The 19377-nt window shown below is 47.1% G+C and overlaps 1 protein-coding gene across 2 annotated transcripts; it reads left to right on the forward strand.

Annotated features, from left to right (window-relative positions):
• Positions 1 to 1135: 1135 nt before the first annotated feature.
• NEU3 (neuraminidase 3) lies at positions 1136 to 18763 on the forward strand. Of its 2 annotated transcripts, XR_008627438.1 has the most exons (4): positions 1136 to 1373; positions 6230 to 6441; positions 12927 to 14434; positions 18307 to 18763. XR_008627438.1 is itself a non-coding variant. In XM_055123336.1 (3 exons), the coding sequence occupies exons 1-3, from the start codon at positions 1349 to 1351 to the stop codon at positions 14061 to 14063; spliced, it is 1374 nt and encodes a 457-aa protein (XP_054979311.1). In that variant the 5' UTR covers positions 1136 to 1348; the 3' UTR covers positions 14064 to 18763. The 2 variants fall into 2 exon arrangements, 1 of the variants encoding a protein (XP_054979311.1); XM_055123336.1 differs by having other exon boundaries at positions 12927 to 18763.
• Positions 18764 to 19377: the final 614 nt, after the last annotated feature.

Consider the following 19377-nt stretch of genomic DNA (forward strand, 5'->3'; position numbering starts at 1 on the left):
ACTATTTTCAAGTGGTTGGCATACAGTCTAAATTTATTCATTGGTATCTTACTATATTGAAGAGCTTTCCTGTTTTTCCATTTATACCTATCAATATGGGCTCATGGGTTGACATCTAATTTTATTTTTAAACCTCTAACGAATAACATTTACTTTTCCTTTACATATGTACTTCACAGTTCGAACATCACATCGCCTTTAGAGAAAGGTGCTTTTAGGCCGTTATATTTTACTATTTACGACACAGGCATCAAACATTCTCATTAGCATGATGAGACAATTGACTTGTAAACATTTAAACACAGGCATTGGTTTTCACTTTTATCTATTCCCTTAAATACAATACTCCTACTTTCTCAGACTATCCATGCACACAGATGTGCCATATAATAGAGTTTAGAGTGTGTGTGGCCCAATGCTCTGGCTGTCCCCTCTGAGACCGGGAACCTTAGCTTGGCTCATAGGCTCCCCGGGGAAGTTTTATACGGTGATACCGGTCAATAGTATGAAAACAAATGGAAAAGAATGTGCGGACGAAAGAGAAGGGTAAGAGGACCAGGAAAACGGGGCGCGAAGCCAGCAAGCTGTGCTCCTGCTGGGAACCCGATAGGCCCATGGCCTGGACAGAATTTGGAACTGATTGGAGAGGAAGAGGCAGACGAGATCGAACCCGGAAACCGGCACCCGGCTGCTGGCACAGCGGGGCGTCCCGGGTGCGGGCTTTTAGCTGTGGCGGGGAGCGGGCAGGGCCTCAGCTGCGGGCGGGAAAAGGGGCAGGGCGTCTAGGAGGCGGGGCCCCGCCTGCGGGCGGGACGTCTCAGGGGTGGAGCCTCGACTGCGGGCGGAGAGGGGCGGGGCGTCTTGGGTGTTGCGGGCGGGGAAAAGGGGGGCATTAAGGAGGCGGAGCTTCAGTTGCGGGTGGGGAAAGGGGCAGGGCGTCTAGGAGGCGGGGCCCCGCCTGCGGGCGGGACGTCTCAGGGGTGGAGCCTCGGCTGCGGGCGGGGAGGGGCGGGGCGTCTTGGGGGCTGCAGGCGGGGTATTAAGGAGGCGGAGCTTCGCTTGAGGTTGAAAAGGGCGGGGATTTCTGGAGGCGGGGCCTGACTGCGGCCCGCCAGGGGGGTGGAGCTGACTCCGCCGCTCCAACGGCGGGTCCCAACCGGCACCTGCAGCCGTTTTCACGCTTCGTAGCCGCCTTCGGTTCCTCCCCCGAGCGGCTGTGGCCCGGCTCTCCCGCTCTCGGCGTGGTTTGTGTGGACGTCCGCAGTCGGCCTTGGCCCCGGGGGGTTTGTCCCTGGCCTCGGCGTCCCGGGGCAGAGAGCCTGCCACTCTGTCCAGAGCTGTGCCGGCCATGGAGGAGCCCGGGTCCAGGGCAGGTGAGCGCCGGGGACTCCGCGGGGACACCGCGGGACGTGGGCAGGAGCCTAGGAATCCTGAGTCAGCCTCGCTGGTGGGCAGGAGCCTGCACTTGGGTTTGCTTTAGCCTGTATTCTGCATCTGACGCCACACCTGAACTTTACCGCTGGCCGTGTAGAGGTGCCGGGAGCTGCCACTAGGAAAGCGCTTCCAGGGACGGTTTCCTGCGAGTGGCAGGACGCCGAGTGGAATCTAGGGCCCTCTGGGGCTTTTGCCACGGATTTGCCAGGAGGCTTGATGTATATTTACTCTCCTTTGTGGGCCCGAGCTTTTCTCCTCTGCACTCCCTGAAAGCTTGGCACACGATGGAAGCTCCTTATCACGTTCACGCAGGCAAGCCCCAGCCAAGTGGGAGCCACCGGTGGCGTGCGCAGGCGACTGTGTGTTTCTGGAGGGTTCAGAGTAAGCGGTATGGGAACCCCACAGGCCGGCCCTTGAGGCTGTCTGTGGCCCTGGTGTGGGTGAAGCATGGACCTAACACTTCCCATAGCCTGAAACATAGCTGATATTAGAGGCCGGACAGATAGTACAGTGGGTAGGGCGCTTGCTTTGCTTGAGACCCACCCGGGTTTAATTCCCAGCATCCCATTTGGTGCCTGGAGCAGGGCCAGGAGTGATTCCTGAATGCAAAGCCAGGAGTAACCCCTGGACACAGCTGGGTATGCCCCCCACTTCAAAAGAAATTCTAATATTAGTCCCCTCTCTATATAAGGCTCAAAAGTAAAGTGATAAAGTGACTTGCAAATATCAAAGCTAAGAACTTCAAAAGCTATGTAACATTGTACTCTCCCAGAAGGACTGGAACCTAGATTAAAAGGTGATGATACAGAGCAGAAATTTGAATTCTCTGCTGAAAAAGAAGTTTCCAGGTGGAACTATGTCTGATTTACCTGGTTGTGGATTCAGTGCCAGAGTCACTTGTCTGTGCTGCTCCTGCCAGCAGCTGGGCCAGCTTGGTTAGTACTGAACGGTAATGACAGCATCTCTGGCCATGAAATCAATAGCAAGGCAGGAACTGAAATTGGGAAGGCATCAGAATTTGTAAGACACTTGTACTTACATTGTGTTTTAAAGTTCATAGGGCACTTGAAAGTCATTCTTCATATTGATCATAGCACTGCACTGTAGCACTGTCGTCCTATTGTTCATCGATTTGCTGGAGTGGGCACCAGTAATATATCCATTGTGAAGCTTGTTACTGTTTCTGGCATATCGAATACACCATTGGGAGCTTGCCAGGCTCTGCCGTATTGGCAGGCTACTCTCGGTAGCTTGTCGGGCTCTCTGAGAGGGATGGAGGAATTGCACCAGGTTGACAGTGTGCAAGGCAAACATCCTATCCACTGTGCTATCACTCCAGTCCATACTGATTATCTGAGGGATATTTTTTTGTCCCCTTTACAAGCTGGGAATTGAAGTCTCTAGCATAAGGTCACATGCCGAGAAGTTGGGATGGGATGCGAGTCCAGTTTCATATGACAAATTGGGCCTTTCCTCCCATGTTCTTCCCCTTCCCCCCATTTTCTTTATCCTTGTTCTTCTTCCCGCTCTCTCCTGTGCTCCATTGTTTCCCTGTCATCCAGGGATATCCTATTTAGATGTTGATGATAAGTACATGTTGGCTGATAAGCAATATTAATTCCCAATTCAAACAATACAAGCTAGTTTATGAAAGTCTAGATTATATCTCTCCAAGAGGTGTAGTGGGATTTCATTTTAAGCAAGGAATTTCTTAGTGGTGATTGTTTTTTTCATTACCCTCAACAGGCTCCCAGGAATAAGACTAGAACCTGCAGTAATGGACAGACTAAGACTGTCACCAATTGATTGAGCTCATATTATGTGTGGGGCCTCTAGCAGCTACTTAGACTTCTTTAAAATTTCTGATGTGAAGTTGAATGTTTATCCCTTCAAGATAGAGAGCAAGACAAGACTGCCTGTCTTCACTTCTAACCAAGCATGATGCTGGAAGTGTTAGCCATTGTAGTGAAGCAAGAAAATGAAATAAAAGGCATAACAGATTGGAAAAGAAGCAATAAAACTCTTATTTGCAGATAACATAGTTACCTATGCAGAAGATTCCAATAAACTGGCATTTTAAGTAACCCCCACTTATATTTAAATAGCCTCCACATGAACTTGCAAAATACTCTGAAGATCATCTTTTAAAAAAATCAAACAGGAGGACCAGAGCAATAATACAGTGGGTAGGGCATTTGCCTTGCATGTGGCTGTCCCTAGTTCGATCCCCCTGAGCACCTTTAGGAGTGATTCCTGAGTGCAGAGCCAGGAGTAGGCCCTGAGCACAGCCAGCCAGGTGTGATCCTGAAACAAGTAAAAGCAGGGGAAAAACATGAAGGGTCCAAAGTATTATAATTTTTCCCTTCAGTTCTTTGCCCACAGACTGTCAGAAAGATTGATTAAAAATGTGAACTTGATCATACCATCTCTGTGCTTCATAAACTCTCGAGTGGCTCCCTCTCTGCCTTCCTTAGCAAGGTAAGGAGCCTTTCTCAACCTGGACTGTGCTGCAACCCTTCAGTCCTGTCTCTGCCCAGGCCTTTACATTCCATCCTAATCATATTGACACTAGTTATCTCTCATGACATATAGTCATTATCATATATGTTATTATCACTGTCAGACTTTTCAAACACATTAACCCTTCTCCTTTTACTCCTCACACCTCTTAATCCATTCTTCCTCCTTTTAAGATCCAGTTCGATTGCTCAATCATTAACAGATATTTGCGAGCCTAACAATTATGAGGCAATTATGAGGTGCAGAGATAAGAGCAGTGAAGAAAATAGACACCTCCCTGCACCTCTGGAACATCTACTCGGTGGATGAGAAGAGAATTTGGAGACTAGAGCAGGTAAAGGAGGTAGCAGGGGGCCAGCAGAGGTAGCTGGGAATTGTCACCAGTAGGAAGTCATTGATAGACTGTCAGGGAGTTGTCATCAATAGTGGGAGGTTGGAACAGAACCAAGGAGGTGAGGGCATCTGTGGCTCTCTGAAAGAAAGCTCTTCCAAGCAGAGTACTGTGGGAATGAGACATCACCTCCCCCAATAGCACTGCTTCTATCTGCCTGATTCTGGTTTGGACACACACTTGTGTTTACTTCTAAAGTGGCACTAGTGCGTCATCACATTGTCTCTGGCTATGTCTGTTTTCCTGGCTTTTGTTGTGGATTATTGGTGACAGGGACTTTTGATTTTCTTCTGTTCTCCTCAGCACCTACTTTATGACCTGGCTCCTGGTAGGCACCTGAAATATTTATGAACTAAGTCCTTAAGGGCTGAATTCATTCTTACAGCCTAATAAATTTTACGATTAGTTTATTAGGTAGGACATGGATGACAGTGAGAGGGAAAAGAATTCTGAACTTTATTCCATCTGGATTGATTCTGTTGCACCTCTGAAAAGTAGAATACCTGCTTTTCTGGAGGGCTGGGAAGAGAGTAAAGGAGGTAAAGCACTTGCCTGGCATGCAGTCAGCCCTGGGTCAGCACCTGGCTCTGTGTGTTCTCCCCAGTCCTACTGGGAGCAGGAAGCAGCCAGCCCCTAGCAGGTATGGCCCCCTCTCCCCACCCCCAAAAAATCAAATGTTTACCTGTAGATTTCCATTTTTCAGCAGTAGGGCAAGCTAACTCACAAAACCATGTGTTAAAATACAACAAAGTCCTTTATTGTTGAATTATGCAAGAAAGAGAAGCTGCCAAGTGTCTTAAAACCAAAAAGCAGTCTTTTGTTCTTAACCTCACTTCCACTGTCCTGCCTGTTTATTGGGTTTACCTAGAAGTTGAGTGTTATGGCTGTGAATGAAGTTATTGTCATCTCTAGCAAAATTTATAAACTCTCAGCTGTATACTCATTGACAGGATGACCTAACAAGACACAGTTCTTACTACTGACATTAATAACCTAAGAAGATTACATCTTACCCAAGTTTCCCATAGAGAAATAAGTGTCCCTGGACTTTTATTTTTAATTTATTATATACATATATATATGTATGTAAGATACATATACATATATAAGATAAACACACACATGCTTCTTTTATACAAACATACATACACACATTGCACACACACACACACATGAAGTACCACACCCAGTGGTACTTCATATCTACTTGTAGCATGGTGCTTGGGGATAGTTCTGGGTGCTACTTAGGAGCACTGTACCCTTTGAGCACTCTCTAGTCTGCTCTAGAGATTTTTTTTTCAGTGCTGGAAATCGGACCTAGGGCCTCACATATGCAAGGTTCCCAGGTCATGGAAAATTCTGGATCACAAACAGTCTTTCATGTGGTTTGGGGTCTATTGTTAGTAAATTGAAGGCTACCATATCGTGCTCAGGGAGCCACCACAGGCCCCCCTTAGTGCTCAGAAAACCATGCGGTATCAGGAATCAAATCTGGGTCCTCTGCATGCCGGGCACGAGTTCCCTTAAGCCCTTTGAACTCTCTCCTGGATTTACATTTATTACCCGAGTGGCCTGAAAAGGCCAGCCAAGAAGCTTATGTTTAAGTCCATCCAAATGTCTTTGGGTGGGTGAGACCCTGGACACCTGGCCAGAAACACATGCGGGTCTTTCCCCTCTGGAAAGATCTACAGAAGACAGACTGATGTAGGATTTGCATGGGGCTGGAGGGTCCATGTGTTCCAAGTGCTGTTGAGTGGGCGACATTACCTCTAAAACCAGAATTTAGCCTCCCTGTCGTCCCAGGGGGAGTGGCGGAGCAGAATGTGTGTGCAGCTGTCTTGTCTGGGAGTGGGGACCTGTGTTTAGCTGCTCCTGTCCTTGCAGATGCCCTGAAAGGAGTGATGCCATGCCCCCTCAGCCGCCCTCTGTTCCAGCAGGAAGACAAGCAAGGGGTCACCTACCGGATCCCTGCCCTGCTCTATGTGGCCCCTGCAGACACCTTCCTGGCCTTTGCAGAGAAGCGGTCCACGAGCAAGGATGTTGATGCGCTCCACCTGGTGCTGAGGCGAGGGCTGAGGACGGGACGCTCAGTGCAGGTAATGCCTCAGCCCGGCCAGGGTGCTTCTGGATCTTGCCTTGTCTCCTGAGGGGAGGGAGGGCCCTAGGGAGAGCTGGGAAAAGAGCAAAAGCTGGGGGTGAGGGGGCTTTTATCAGGAACTCACTGGATTTTCTTAGCTACTCACACATCAAAACAAACAAAAAACCTGCCAGCCACATTTTGCAGAGGAAACTGAGGCACAGGCATAGGCATATTTATATATTTATATTTCTATCTCACTGCTAGCTCAAGATAAAATTTAGAGTCAGGCCTCCAATCTGGTCTCTGACCCATGGGTATGCTTTCCTTCTCATTCTTCTTGTTTATTTTGTATTTGGGGCCACACCCTGTCATACTCAAGGGTTTCTCCTGGCTCTGCACTCAGGAATTACTCAGGGCAGTGCTGGGGGGACCATATGGGATGCTGAGGATCGAACCCAGATTGGTGGTGTGCAAGGCAAATGCCCAATCCACTGTGCTACTACTCCAGCCCCTCCCTGTCCTTTGATTCTCAGAAGTCACCCAGAAAAGGAAGTGATACTCAAAGGCAGAGGTCACCCCTTGGAGACTGTTCTTAGCAGAGGATGTGGGGGCTGACAGTACTGCCAGTACCTCCTCCTGCTTCTGCTTCTCCTGTCAGTACACGCTTTTACAGGAGGAAATTGGTTGAATATCAAAGTGACTCACCTCAAGCACTTTGCTAATAAGTGGCAGGACTGAAGGTTGGAACCCTTGACTCTTTAAGTAATACACTTTTACTGCATTTTTTAATAGGGAGTATAATAGAATGGTTCTGGGGTATTTCAAATACTGATTTTTCTCATTGCCGGCCTCTAGCTTCCAGAACTGGCTAAAGTGAGGATCAGTATCTTTCCTATTAGATGCTTTATTGGGATTGGGACAGTCAAACCTAGGGTTTCATACACAAGGAGTCTGTGTCGCTCCAACACTGAGCACATCCCAGTGTCTGGTAGGAGACTGCAACCATTCTAATCTGCTCTAATCATTGAAGCTCTTACGTCCATGGTAGGTCTGGAATTAAATTTATCATATGACACTTGCTGTTAAATGCTTTTCTGGGTTAGAGAGCTAGTACAGTGAGTAGGGCAGTTGCTTTGCATGTGACTGACCTGGGTTCAATCCCAAGTACCTAATGTGGTCCCCTGAGCCTACCAGAAGTAATTCCTGAGTGCAGAGCCAGGAGTAAGCCCAGAGCACCACCAGGTGTGGCCTAACTAAAAACAAAAAACTTCAAATAATGATTTTCTGCTAACGGTGGGTCTTGCCAGCAACTCAACGTCAATTTTTCTTTTTTTTTTTTTTTAATGTTTGGGTCACACCCAGCAATGCTCAGGGGTTACTCCTGATTCTGCACTCAGGAATCACTCCTGGCAGTGCTCAGGGAACCATATGTGATGCCAGGGATAGACCCCCAGGTTGTTCGCGCACAAGGACATATACCCTCCCTGCTGTACTATCGCTCCGGCCCAACTCATGTCTATTTTTGATGACTTGCTCACATTTCCCTGTTGTGAAATGACTAATTCTGGTTCTGTTCAGTCCCTGCTCTATAACTTCTTTGAACTAAACCTTTGTTTATATCACTACCCCCCTTGCCTCACCAGCACCATAATAAATAAATAAATAAATAAGTAGACAATCCTGCAGCTTAGCTTGGAATGCAGCTTGGAGGCATAGAGTTACAGCTCCTTTGTTTGTTCCAGAATGGTCATTATCTGCTTTCTATCACAAGTACTTGGGTTGTTCAGTGTTTTTATCAGATCATCCCATCCAATAGTCACACACCAAGCATGTCCACCTTACTCATTCTCTTTTTGGCTTGTTTTTCTGCTTACTTTATTCTTTTTGGTGTTTCCCCCCACACACACACTTTTTTGGCAAAGCCTGGCTATGCTCAGGGTTTATTCCAGGCTCTGCACTCAGGATTTACTCTTGGCAGTGCTTAGGGGACCATATGGGATGCCAGGGATCGAACTCAGTTGGCAGCATGCAAGGCAAATGCCCTCAATGGGAGAATCTTAAGATAAGAAGAATCATCAACCCAACTTTTTAATCCTAGTACAGAAATCTGTATTCCTTTTGTAGCTATTAATATCCATGTTTTTAGAACATGACTTTGCTTGTATTCTTTTTGGAAGACCACACCTGGCAGTGCTCAGGGGTTACTCCTGGCTCTGCATTCAGTAATTACTCCTGGTGGGCTTGGGGGACCATATGGGGTGCTCAGGGATCAAACCCAGATTGACCACAGGCAAGGCAAATGCCCTCCCCGCTGTACTCTTAAGAAAATGACTTTGGACTCGGACTCAAACAAGACCTACCATTTATTGACTGTCTAACCTAGACTGACTAATATTCTCAGATGAATCTAATCCTGTGATGATAGCTTTTAACTTGTTTTTAGGAACGAGACAGTCTATACTTGTCTGTACTCTCCCTTGGTCTTCTCGTGCCTCAGCGAACACATTTCAGAAGCCTCTTTCTGAAAAAGTATGTTTTCATGTTGTCTTTTGTTTCCTGTTCTCAACAGTTTAATTCTGTCAGTGATTCCTTGGGTCTGATTGTCCTGATTTGGCTTCTAGTCCTTTAAAATCTGTTTTGGAACCTTGTGTCCTTTTGTCAAGGAATGGTACTCAAAATTGAGCTTAGAACTGCAAGGTTAGATCGACAATTTCTTTCTTTTCTTTTTGGTTTTGGGGCCACACCTGCTAGTGCTCAGGGATTACTACTGGCTTTACATTCAGTTTCTAGGGAACTATAAGGCATGCCATGGATTGAACCCTGGTCAGCTGCATGCAAGGCAAGAGTCCTACCCTATATATTATCTCTCTGGCCCCTGAATTGACAGTTTCATCAAAGGCGTTATCCCCTCTTTATTCCTTTAACTGCATTCTAATATAGGTTTTACTCCTGTGGCTGCTTAATAGTGATGCAGTTATAATATTAGGTTGATGACACAACTAAAATCCTCAGATCTTTTTCACATTTGTCCTTACAGTGAGGAACTATGCTAGTGCCTCTCAGCTAGACTTGCCTTGGCCTCCCTGGGACAGTTCGGTTTGGTGAGGTCAGCCAGGAGCCCTGCATAGTATCAGTGTCATAGTGCTTGATCCCCACGGCCTGGGAACACTGCACCAGCCCCACAAGGCAGCCCTCAAGCTATGCCTGAGGCTATGTGATCCCCATGGCATGGCAACTTTTCCCATCACCCAAGTTCTTGGAGAAATGAGGGCTCAAGCTGGAGAAAGGAACTGCCCTTTGCAGGAGAGGAAAGTCAGTCCTAGCCTCTGGCCACATCTCCAGGCTTGTCATCTTTCCTTGCTGGAAAGAATTTCCGGAGGGGAAGGATAGTAAAGTAAGTAGTTTTATTTAGGAAATGGGTAGTCCCTAAATAAAGGCTAAAGGGAAAAAGGAGAGGAGAGAGGTAAGTGTTTAAGAGACACCGTGGACTTCTCTGGAGAAGAGACACAAAAAGACACTGAATATTTTGAATTTTTCTCTGTTGGGAGTTTTCTGATCTTGCTCTTTGCCTATTTCTATTTAATTTCTGGAAATTTCCTTATGCTTCTAATATTTTTCAAATATATTAAGATTGTATTTGCTTTCTTTGTGACAAGTCTGATCAGATATTATCCCAGCCTAGCTTTATAACTCTTCCTCTTTACATGTTATTACATCCTCCAGTGAAAGAATCGAGGTAAAATAAAATTAGGGGTAACTACCCAAGGTTACTCAATGACTGATGAAGACAGAGTTTAAACTTGGTATCTCTGATTCCATACTTGAAGTTTGATTTTGTTCAGTTTGTTCGTCCCGTGGGGCTGGGGGACTGCTTCCAGCTGGGGACTCCAGGACCAGAGACGTCAGGGACCGAACTGGGTCTCCAGAATGCAAAGCATGTGTACTAGCCCTTTGAGCTATCTCCTGGCCCTTGAGATCTTTCTTTTTCTTTTCTTTCCTTTCCTTTCCTTTTCTTTTTTTTTAATATAGGAGTACTGCTATTTATTTAAGCTGATTGAATTGGGCCTGCATTCCACAATACTTTTTTAAAAATTATTCAGAATGTTAATTTTATTTTATTATGTTTATTATTACTATTTTTTAGTCACCGTGAGATACAGTTACAAAGCTTTCCTGTTTGAGTTTCAGCCACATAATGATCAATCACCCAACCCTCCACCAGTGCACATCTTCTACCACCAAGGTCCCCAGTATCCTCCCCTCATCCCACCCCTCCCCATGCCCCTCTGGCAGACAATCTCCCCCCACACTGTCTTTTGTATCGCTTGTTATGAATAGCCTAAGATTGTGCGTGGCTGCAAAAGTGGCCACGTGCTCCTGGAATTCTAAAATTTTAGATAATTAAGGTCTGAAGAAATCTCTGCAGCAAGCTGCTTGGTTCCAAGATTCTTTTGTGTGTCTTGGTTCATGGCCGTTAAGGAGTTTAAGTAAAATCTGGAGGCAGTTTGTAGGTGTGACCTCCAGGGTCCTATGGGGACAGGGTGTGGGGTGGGGGGAAGAGAGGGACCGGCCCATCCCCTATCCCCTGAGGCCTGGAGTTTTCAGTCACTGAACTCCTGTACCTGCACTTCTCATTGGGTTCTGGAAGTTGGCAACTGCTGGGGTTTTCTGGGGGCAGGTGGAGGGACAACGCCTGCCCCCGTCTGAGGCACCCTAGTGAAGTCGGCCTGGCTCAAAGTCCCAAGGCATCTCTGCAGTAGCTGCTCGGTTTAGAGATTCTTTTGTGTGTCTCTGGATCATGGCCTTTAAGAAGCTTAAGTAGCAGCCTGAGGCAGTTTGTGGGTGTGACCTCCTGGACCCTATGGGGACCCGGTATGAGAGGTGACCCTTGAGATCTTAATAAAATAGTTTTAATTGCCTCCCCTTGGGTAATAGGAAAAGAGGAATGTTTGTATAAATTTCCCTTTATTTGCCTATAACTTTCATATTTGTGTTTGCTTTTATTTTCCTTTTATTTTTATTTTGGTGAGCCACATCTGACAGCGCTCAGGAACTACCCTGGCATGATGCTTGGCAGTTGCTTCCCTGGAAGTGTGCGGGGTCAGTGCAGTGCCAGGGATCATGCCCAGGCCTCCTGCATGCAGAGTATGAGTCTCCAGCCCTTCAACACCTTCTCTCTGAGTTCTTCCTGCCTTGCTGCTTAAAAAATTACTTATGTTCTATCTTACAAAAATATTTAGCTCTTTTCAAGATGAGGCAGTGGAGATGAATTCTCAATCATTTGATTTCTACCAGAAAAGACTTAATATTAGGAAGAAGCCCTTCACATACCACATTGCAATTTTTCTATTGTAACAACTGTTACAAATTTGTTTTTATTTAATTTACAAAGAGAAAGTCACTTAATTGCTTTGATGGGGAGGAGAGAGAGTTTCATGAGGATTTTGGGGCTAGGTGTTGGTGGATGAATTAAGTATCTAGACCAAGTAAGGAAGAACATTGCAGGCAGAGAGGAGGGCAGGTACAACACCCAGCACTGCCACTTTCCAAGTTGAAAATTTTGGCCGTCACAGTTGACTAGTTTTGAGGACTGTTTATGATCTTGAGGAAATGCCAATGATTTTACTTATTTATTTTTCTAAATAGTTCTCGGTGCTCTCTAGAGGGCCTTTGAAAATCAACCTGTTGTCACAAACATAGGCCATTGAGCAGCAGTCAGTAAGTGGAGATAAGTGCAGGTGAAAAATCCACTGAACCGAGAAAATATTATATTATAGATTATATAGAAGTCTTTAAGGCTCTCCCACAGGGTGATATTGTGCAAGTAACTGACTCCTAATGAATGGAAAGCGGATATTGCATTTGTTTGAGACCGCACTTCATGCTTAAAAACTTCTTTGTCGGCGTAATGCCAGACCAATTTTGCCCTGTTGGGGCACACCTAAGATGAGAAATGTCAATCAACCAATTGATCTGTTCTTCTGTATCAGGAACCTTCCTGATTACGAGGTCTAATTTCTGGTCAGGAAGGTAGAGTTTTTCTTCCGTTGTCCTTGTTTGAGTTCCTTAGGCATCTGATAGCCTTTCAGTCGTCACTAATGCAATACCTGCCCCTGGTGGGGCGCCTGCTCACACTGCCCTCTGCACGTGGTAGGCTGTTTGGCCCAGGGTCAGACCTTCGTCTGTTGTGGCCATTTCTGCCACTTCAAGAGCCTCTTCCCTTGTGAGAAGATCCTGGAAGGCCAGGTCTCACCTCGCTTCTTTCCTAGCTTTCATCCCCTCCTGAATTGATGGCCATTTCTTCTGCTTCACTCCCTCCCTCTACCTTGGAGCCTGGGCTGACATCATGGAATTCTCCTCACCTAAGTCTTTCCGGCAACGATGCCCGGTGCTCTCGCAGGACCTGAGCTGACCTCGTGTCCAGTGCTAATGCTGTTAAATGAAACTTACATCTTCCCACGAGAGTCTCACCTCTGTTCTCTCTTTCTTCCTCTTGTCTAGTGGGGACCCATGACACCTCTGATGGAAGCCACGTTACCTCAGCATCGGACCATGAACCCCTGTCCCGTGTGGGAGGAGAAGCATGGCCTCGTGTACCTCTTCTTCATCTGTGTGCGGGATCACGTGACTGAGAAGCATCAGATTGTGTCAGGCCGGAACGCAGCCCGCCTCTGTGTTATCTGCAGTGAGGATGCTGGCCGCTCGTGGGGCGAGGTGAGGGATCTGACGGAGGAGGTCATTGGGCCCGAGGTGAAGCGTTGGGCCACATTTGCCGTAGGCCCAGGTCACGGTGTCCAGCTGCAGTCAGGGAGGCTGGTCATCCCTGCCTATGCCTACTATGTCCCTCACTGCTGCTTTGGCTTCCCGCTGCCCTGTGCCTCCAAGCCTCACTCCCTGATGATCTACAGTGATGATCTAGGCACGACCTGGCACCACGGCCGACTCATTCAGCCCCTGGTCTCAGGGGAGTGCCAGGTGGCAGAGGTGACAGGGAGAACCGATCACCCTGTGTTGTACTGCAGTGCCCGGACACCCAAGAGGTACAGGGCAGAAGCAGTCAGCACGGACAGCGGCGAATGCTTTCAGAGATCAGCCCTAAACCAACAGCTCTTGGAGCCCCCGCATGGCTGCCAAGGCAGTGTCGTGAGTTTCCAGCCCCGGGAGCTCCTACGTGGGTACCAGGCCCCGAGAGGCAAAGACTCTCCTCCCAAGACACCACACCCTCAGCTTGACAACTCTCGGAGACTGCAGCAGGAAGCAGGGAGTGAATCATGGCTTTTGTACTCACACCCAACCAGCAAGAAACAGAGGGTCAACTTGGGCATCTTCCTCAACCACTCGCCTCTGGAGGCTGCCTGCTGGTCCCACCCCTGGGTCCTGCACTGGGGACCCTGCGGCTACTCTGATCTGGCTGCTGTGGAGAAGGAGGGCTTATTTGGGTGTCTGTTTGAGTGTGGGATAGAGCAGGAGTGTGAACAGATTGTGTTTTGCCTGTTCACGGATCAAGAGATCCTGAGTCACATGCAAGAGCACTGCATCGACCCTGGCAGGATCCCCACACTGGTTCAGAGCCCACCAACTTGGCGGGGACCTGGGGAAGGCTCGGGGAAAGGAGATGAGTGCAGCAGGGGTTGCTGACACCCACAGAGAACCAACATCAGTACTTTGGCTCTGTTCCTGCTGTGGCTTCTCCTTTTCCAAAAAGCGAAGGGAAAAAATTTGTTATAGCTACTGCAGGGAAAACATCACTCAAGTGGGGGTGGCAGGCCCCGAGGTGGCCCTGACTGTGCCACCAGCCGGCTCTGAACTGTGGACATGTCTTCTGAGCTCTCAAGTGTCCGTTCGGGAGATGACAGGATATCCTCAGGACTTTGCTTTCCTCTTTCTGCTCCGAGGTCAACAAGGCCACCTACACCTGGGACCCTCATCTCCAAGTGGACATCAGAAGACTCATCTTCCCAATGACTCAGCAGCTCATCCAAGTGTACCATTGAAGAAAGACCTGAATGGTTGGTTCTGTTGTTCACACCTAACATGCAACATCCTTCTAATCCTGTCCAGAGCTTCACAGGCTCTGGATCCTAGAGAACCAGACAGAACAAAATCATGAGGTCACCTACCTTCTCAAGCTCTATAGCTTTGCTCACCCTTTCCTTACCCCAGGAAAGCATGATGGCCTTGGGAGAAAAGGAGAAGCTAGGGACAGAGATTCTTAATAATGCAACTCACTATTTCTCCTGCGACAGACTTGAAGGGCCATCTATTAATGTGGGTGGGTTTTGTCACTTTTCTTTGGCCATACCCAGCGATACTCAGGGCTCATTCCTGGTGATGATTGACGGACCATATGGGGTGCTGGGGATTGAACCTGAATCGACCTCATGCAAGGCATACACACTTCCCACTGTCCTATCGCTCCTGCTAAGGTAGTTTCTGATGGGGAAAGGATATGGGTTAGAACTTTCAAACACTGGACGAAACGTTCATTGTCCCTGCCTCAGGTTGCTCGCAGTTTGTGAGACTGGAAGAGAGAAGATGCAAGAAATGAGCATGACTAGGGGAAAGTTTGTCAGCAGCTTTCGGCCACTGTCTTCCTGGCATCTCTGTAGCTTGTTCAGGCTGCTGGTACTATCCTGGCTGTCCTCAGCTGCTTCCCAACCCTCTAGGAAAATCTCTCAACCCCCAGTTTTCTGAAATCAGTATGAAGTAGGGAGGTCACTATCTTAATGGTTTGGGGGCTGAACTCTGCTAGGCCTGGAGTTCTTACGTGATGCCTGAGAGATCACTGACTCTTTTATCTCCATTTCTTCTGTAGCTGGGTATACAGTGGGAAACATATGGGGGTTTTGTTTTGCCCCTGTTAAGGAGGATCATGCCTTAACTTAGTGTCGGTAAATATAATTCATGTTGAGTGATGCCCCTGGAAAGCACCTCTTTGTCATGGCAGGTGGCTCAAGAGGCTTGAAGTTGTTCGTTTCCCCCCAAGAGTGGGGACAGCCACAGAATGAAAAGAGAGCTTATGTCCCCCAAAATGAAGGTGGAGCTTATGTGACCCCACTTCTGCATGTGACAGAAGTCCATGGCTTAGAATGACTTTAAAAAAAATTTTTTTTATTAGTGAATCACCGTGAGGTACAGTTACAGACTTACAAACTTTCATGCTTGTGTTTCAGTCATACAATGGTCAAGTACCCATCAAAGTACCAGTGCCCATTTTCTACCATCAACGGTCCCAGCATCCCTCCCACTACCTCCCCACCCCCGTCCTCACCCACCACCCCCCGCCTCTGTGGCAGGGCATTCCCTTTTGTGCTCTCTCTCTCCTTTTGGGTGTTGCGTTTTGCAGTAGAGGTATTAAGTAGCCATCATGTTTCAGCCCGCATCTCCCATCTCAAGTGGGCCCTCCTAGCACCTTTACTTGGTGGTCCTTTCTCTATCTGAGCTGCCTTTTCCCCCAGCATGTGAAGCCGGCTTCTAAGCTGTGGAGTACTCCTCCTGGTACTTATCTTTACTACTCTTGGGTGTAAGTCTCCCATTCTGTTACTGTATATTCCACAGATGAGTGCAATCTTTCTATGTCTGTCCCTCTCTTTCTGACTCATTTCACTTAACATGATACTCTTCATGTTAATCCCCTTATGCAAATTTCATGACTTCATCTTTTCTAACAGCTGCATAGTATTCCATTGTGTAGATGTACCAAAGTTTCTTTAACCAGTCATCTGTTCTTGGGCACTTGGGGTTTTTTTCCCAGATTCTGGCTATTGTAAACAGTGCTGCAATGAACATTCAAGTGCAGATGTCATTTTTGGAAAATATTCGGTGTGCACTGAAAAAATATGTGTATTCTTTCTTTTTGGGTTGCAAAGCCCTCTATAGACCTATTTGCCCTCTCTCTTCTATCTCTTCCTTCAAAGCCAGTGTTTCCTTGCTGAGTTTTAATCTTGTTTAACTATTTAGAAGTGATAGGGCAGTGTTGAAGTCTCCAACTACTATTGTATTACTAGCAATGTCCTTGTTAAAATCTTTTAGCAGTTATTTTAAGTATTTAGCTGGTCCCTCATTAGTTGTGTACACGTTTAGGAGTGTGATTTCTTCCTGCTGTACATATCCCTTGGTTAGTAAAAAATGGCCTTCGCTGTCCCTTCTAATCTTTTTCAACCTGAAATCTATGTTGTTGGATACTACTATGGCCACCCCGGATTTTTTGAGGGAATTGTTTGCTTGCAGGATTGTTTTTCATCCTTTGACTTTGAGTCTGTGTTTGCTCTGACTGTTCAGATGTGTTTCTTGTAGGTAGCAGAAAATTGGGTTTAGTTTCCAAATCCATTTTGCCGCTCTGTGTCTCTTAATTGGTGCATTTAGACCATTGACATTGAGGGAGATTATTGTCATGGGGTTTTGTGCCATCTTTCTGTAAGGGTTTGTTGTGCTTGTAGGGTTTTTTCCTTGTCTTATAGTAGCCCCTTTAGTCCTTTTTTTAAGTTTGGTTTTTAGTCTGTGAAGTTCCTGAGCTATTGTTTATCCATGAAATAGTGTACCGTTCCTTTGAGTTTGAGTGAGAGTTTAGCTGAATAAAGTATTCTTGGTGGGCGTTCATTTCATTGATTTTTTTTCATTTCATTTCATTTCATTTCATTTTATTAAGCTTCCTGCAGCTCATCTTCAAGCTCGCTGATTCTGTCTTCAACTGTAGCCATTCTACTATTGAGGGCACCCACTGAGTTTTTAATTTCATCTACAGAATCCTTTATTTGTGACACTTCTTTTTGTAACTTTTTTTATTTCTGCTCTCATTTCTTCCTGTATTTTCTTGGCTGTCCGTTCCATTGTTTCTTTCATGTCCTCCTTCAATTTACTGGATGTCTGTTGAACCGTTTCTTTGAGTTCATTGAACATCTTAAACATTTCATCTCTGAATTCTTTATCAGAGGGCTCGTATTTGTGGGTAACGCTTGTTGAGGCGTCTGGACCCTTTTCATCATCTTCTCCTCATGGTGGGGATTTTCATTGTTTCTTCATGTTTTTGTAGTAGTATGGTGGTGGGACCTTCCACTTCACTATCAGTATTCCTCTCTGATTGCAAGAAAGGGTTCTGGGTGAGCTCGATGGATGGTAGTCACCTTTTCCCCTTTCTAGAGTTTCACCTTCCTCTCAGGTGCTCCTCAGTGGCTTAGGTGAGGTCTCTAGTGACGCTTCGGAGGATGTGTTCTTTTATATTGGATTTGTAGAACTTCTTGTGATGCCAGTATTATGGTGCAACAGGAATAGGCTACTGGACTATTGGCCTAATGTGTTTGAGATAGTCAGAATATTCTCCACAGAATTAGGTGATGGAAATGAAGATGTGAGTCCAGAGTGCCAGGAAAGGGGAAAATAACTGCGGCCTCGTGACTGGCAGCTGGCCCCCAAAGAGGCTACGCCCACTTCTGTGGAGGCCATGCCCCTACAATGATGTGGGTGGGGTGCCAGGTGGGGGGGGGGCACAAACGTAGGAGAGGGAGAAAACCTTGAGCAGCCCTGGAGGATGGCGAGGGGGCGGATGGGATGACGCTCTGGGAGGTTGGGTGGCTCAGGGTCCGAGAGGACGCCTGGGGCACAGACGTGGGGTAAACGGCGGTCTGGGTCTATTGACTGACCTGGGAGAGGGAGAAAACCGGGAGCCTAAAGTGACTTTTAACATTTGCTTTTGCACTTCTGTATTTGCCCATGTTACCTTCCCACTATCCAGTTAGGAACGTTCAATCATCCTTATACTTGAAATATTTCTCAAGTGCCCAGGGATAATGTAAACTACTTTTTATTGCCATTGCCTGGTTGGAAATAACTTGTGGTTTCCCATTGCCTACTAACTAGCATTTACCTTTATCCTGGTTTGTAGGGCCTTCACTTATTGGGTAAAATAATAAGTAACTGATCTTCACACAAAGCCAACAGCCAGAGAAGACCTCTGCCTCATTGGCGTGTGGGTGAGCATCCAGGCTTCAGGTGGTGAGAGTCCCGGAGGGGAAGGGGAAGGTGATGGCAGCTGTGAAGAAAAGGAATAGCAGAAGAGAAGGGTGCCGGCACCATTCGGAAGAGAATGAGTCTCAGCCGGGAGAGATGGTGTAGGTGGTGGTCGCTGTGAAGAAGAAATGAACAGGCTGGAGCAGTTCCCTGAGCCCTGGGCAGGGACAGATGCCTGCACACGCCCGCAGACACGGTTGCATGAAGTCCGCCCCTACCAAGTTTGTCCTGTCCTTGTTCTTTGCATCAGTATTTGGACTGGTTTTTCCTGGTCACCAGGTCTCAAGATATCTAGAAGAAAACCACAGCCTTAGAGACGAGACCAGGAGCTCTGCCTCTCATGTACAGGGGTGGGGGTTTGGAGTGGGGGGATCAGAGAGGGGCAATGGGTGAGGTCATACAGCCTCCCAATGTGGGACCTTCTACGCAGCTCAGAGCTGGCTGCTCAGTCTTTAGGTGTGGGGCGCCTCTTCTCACTGCTTATTTGCCAGATAGCATCTCTCCTTTCCCAGGATCGCCAGAGTGCACGGTCTGTTGTATTGTCTGTGTCTGTTAGGCTTCAAACTCCTTGGAGGCTGAGTCTGCCTGACTCGTATCTCTGTCCTTTTTAACCTCGAATCACAATAGCTTTCTTAAAAATAAATCCACATATCTATATAAACATGTGCTTTCTGCATTTCTGTCTGCCTTCTTGATTCCTGGAAGGTAGGAAGGACTGTGTCTGATTTCTCTCTTTATCCTCTGCACCCAGGGCGTGGCCTGGTATACACTTGGCAGCAGTAAAGTAAACTGAATGGATAAAGGGGTCCAAGTCCTTGGGCCCCCTGGAACCAATTGAGGGGGGGCCAAAGCAGTTCCTCCACAGAAGAGCAGGTTGCAATCCCCCAGACCCACTGCACCTGCACCCTAACCAAGTCTTCTCCATTCCGACCACTTCCAGGTCATC

Source organism: Sorex araneus, chromosome X, assembly GCF_027595985.1.
Source record: "Sorex araneus isolate mSorAra2 chromosome X, mSorAra2.pri, whole genome shotgun sequence".
Taxonomy (NCBI): Eukaryota; Metazoa; Chordata; class Mammalia; order Eulipotyphla; family Soricidae; genus Sorex; species Sorex araneus.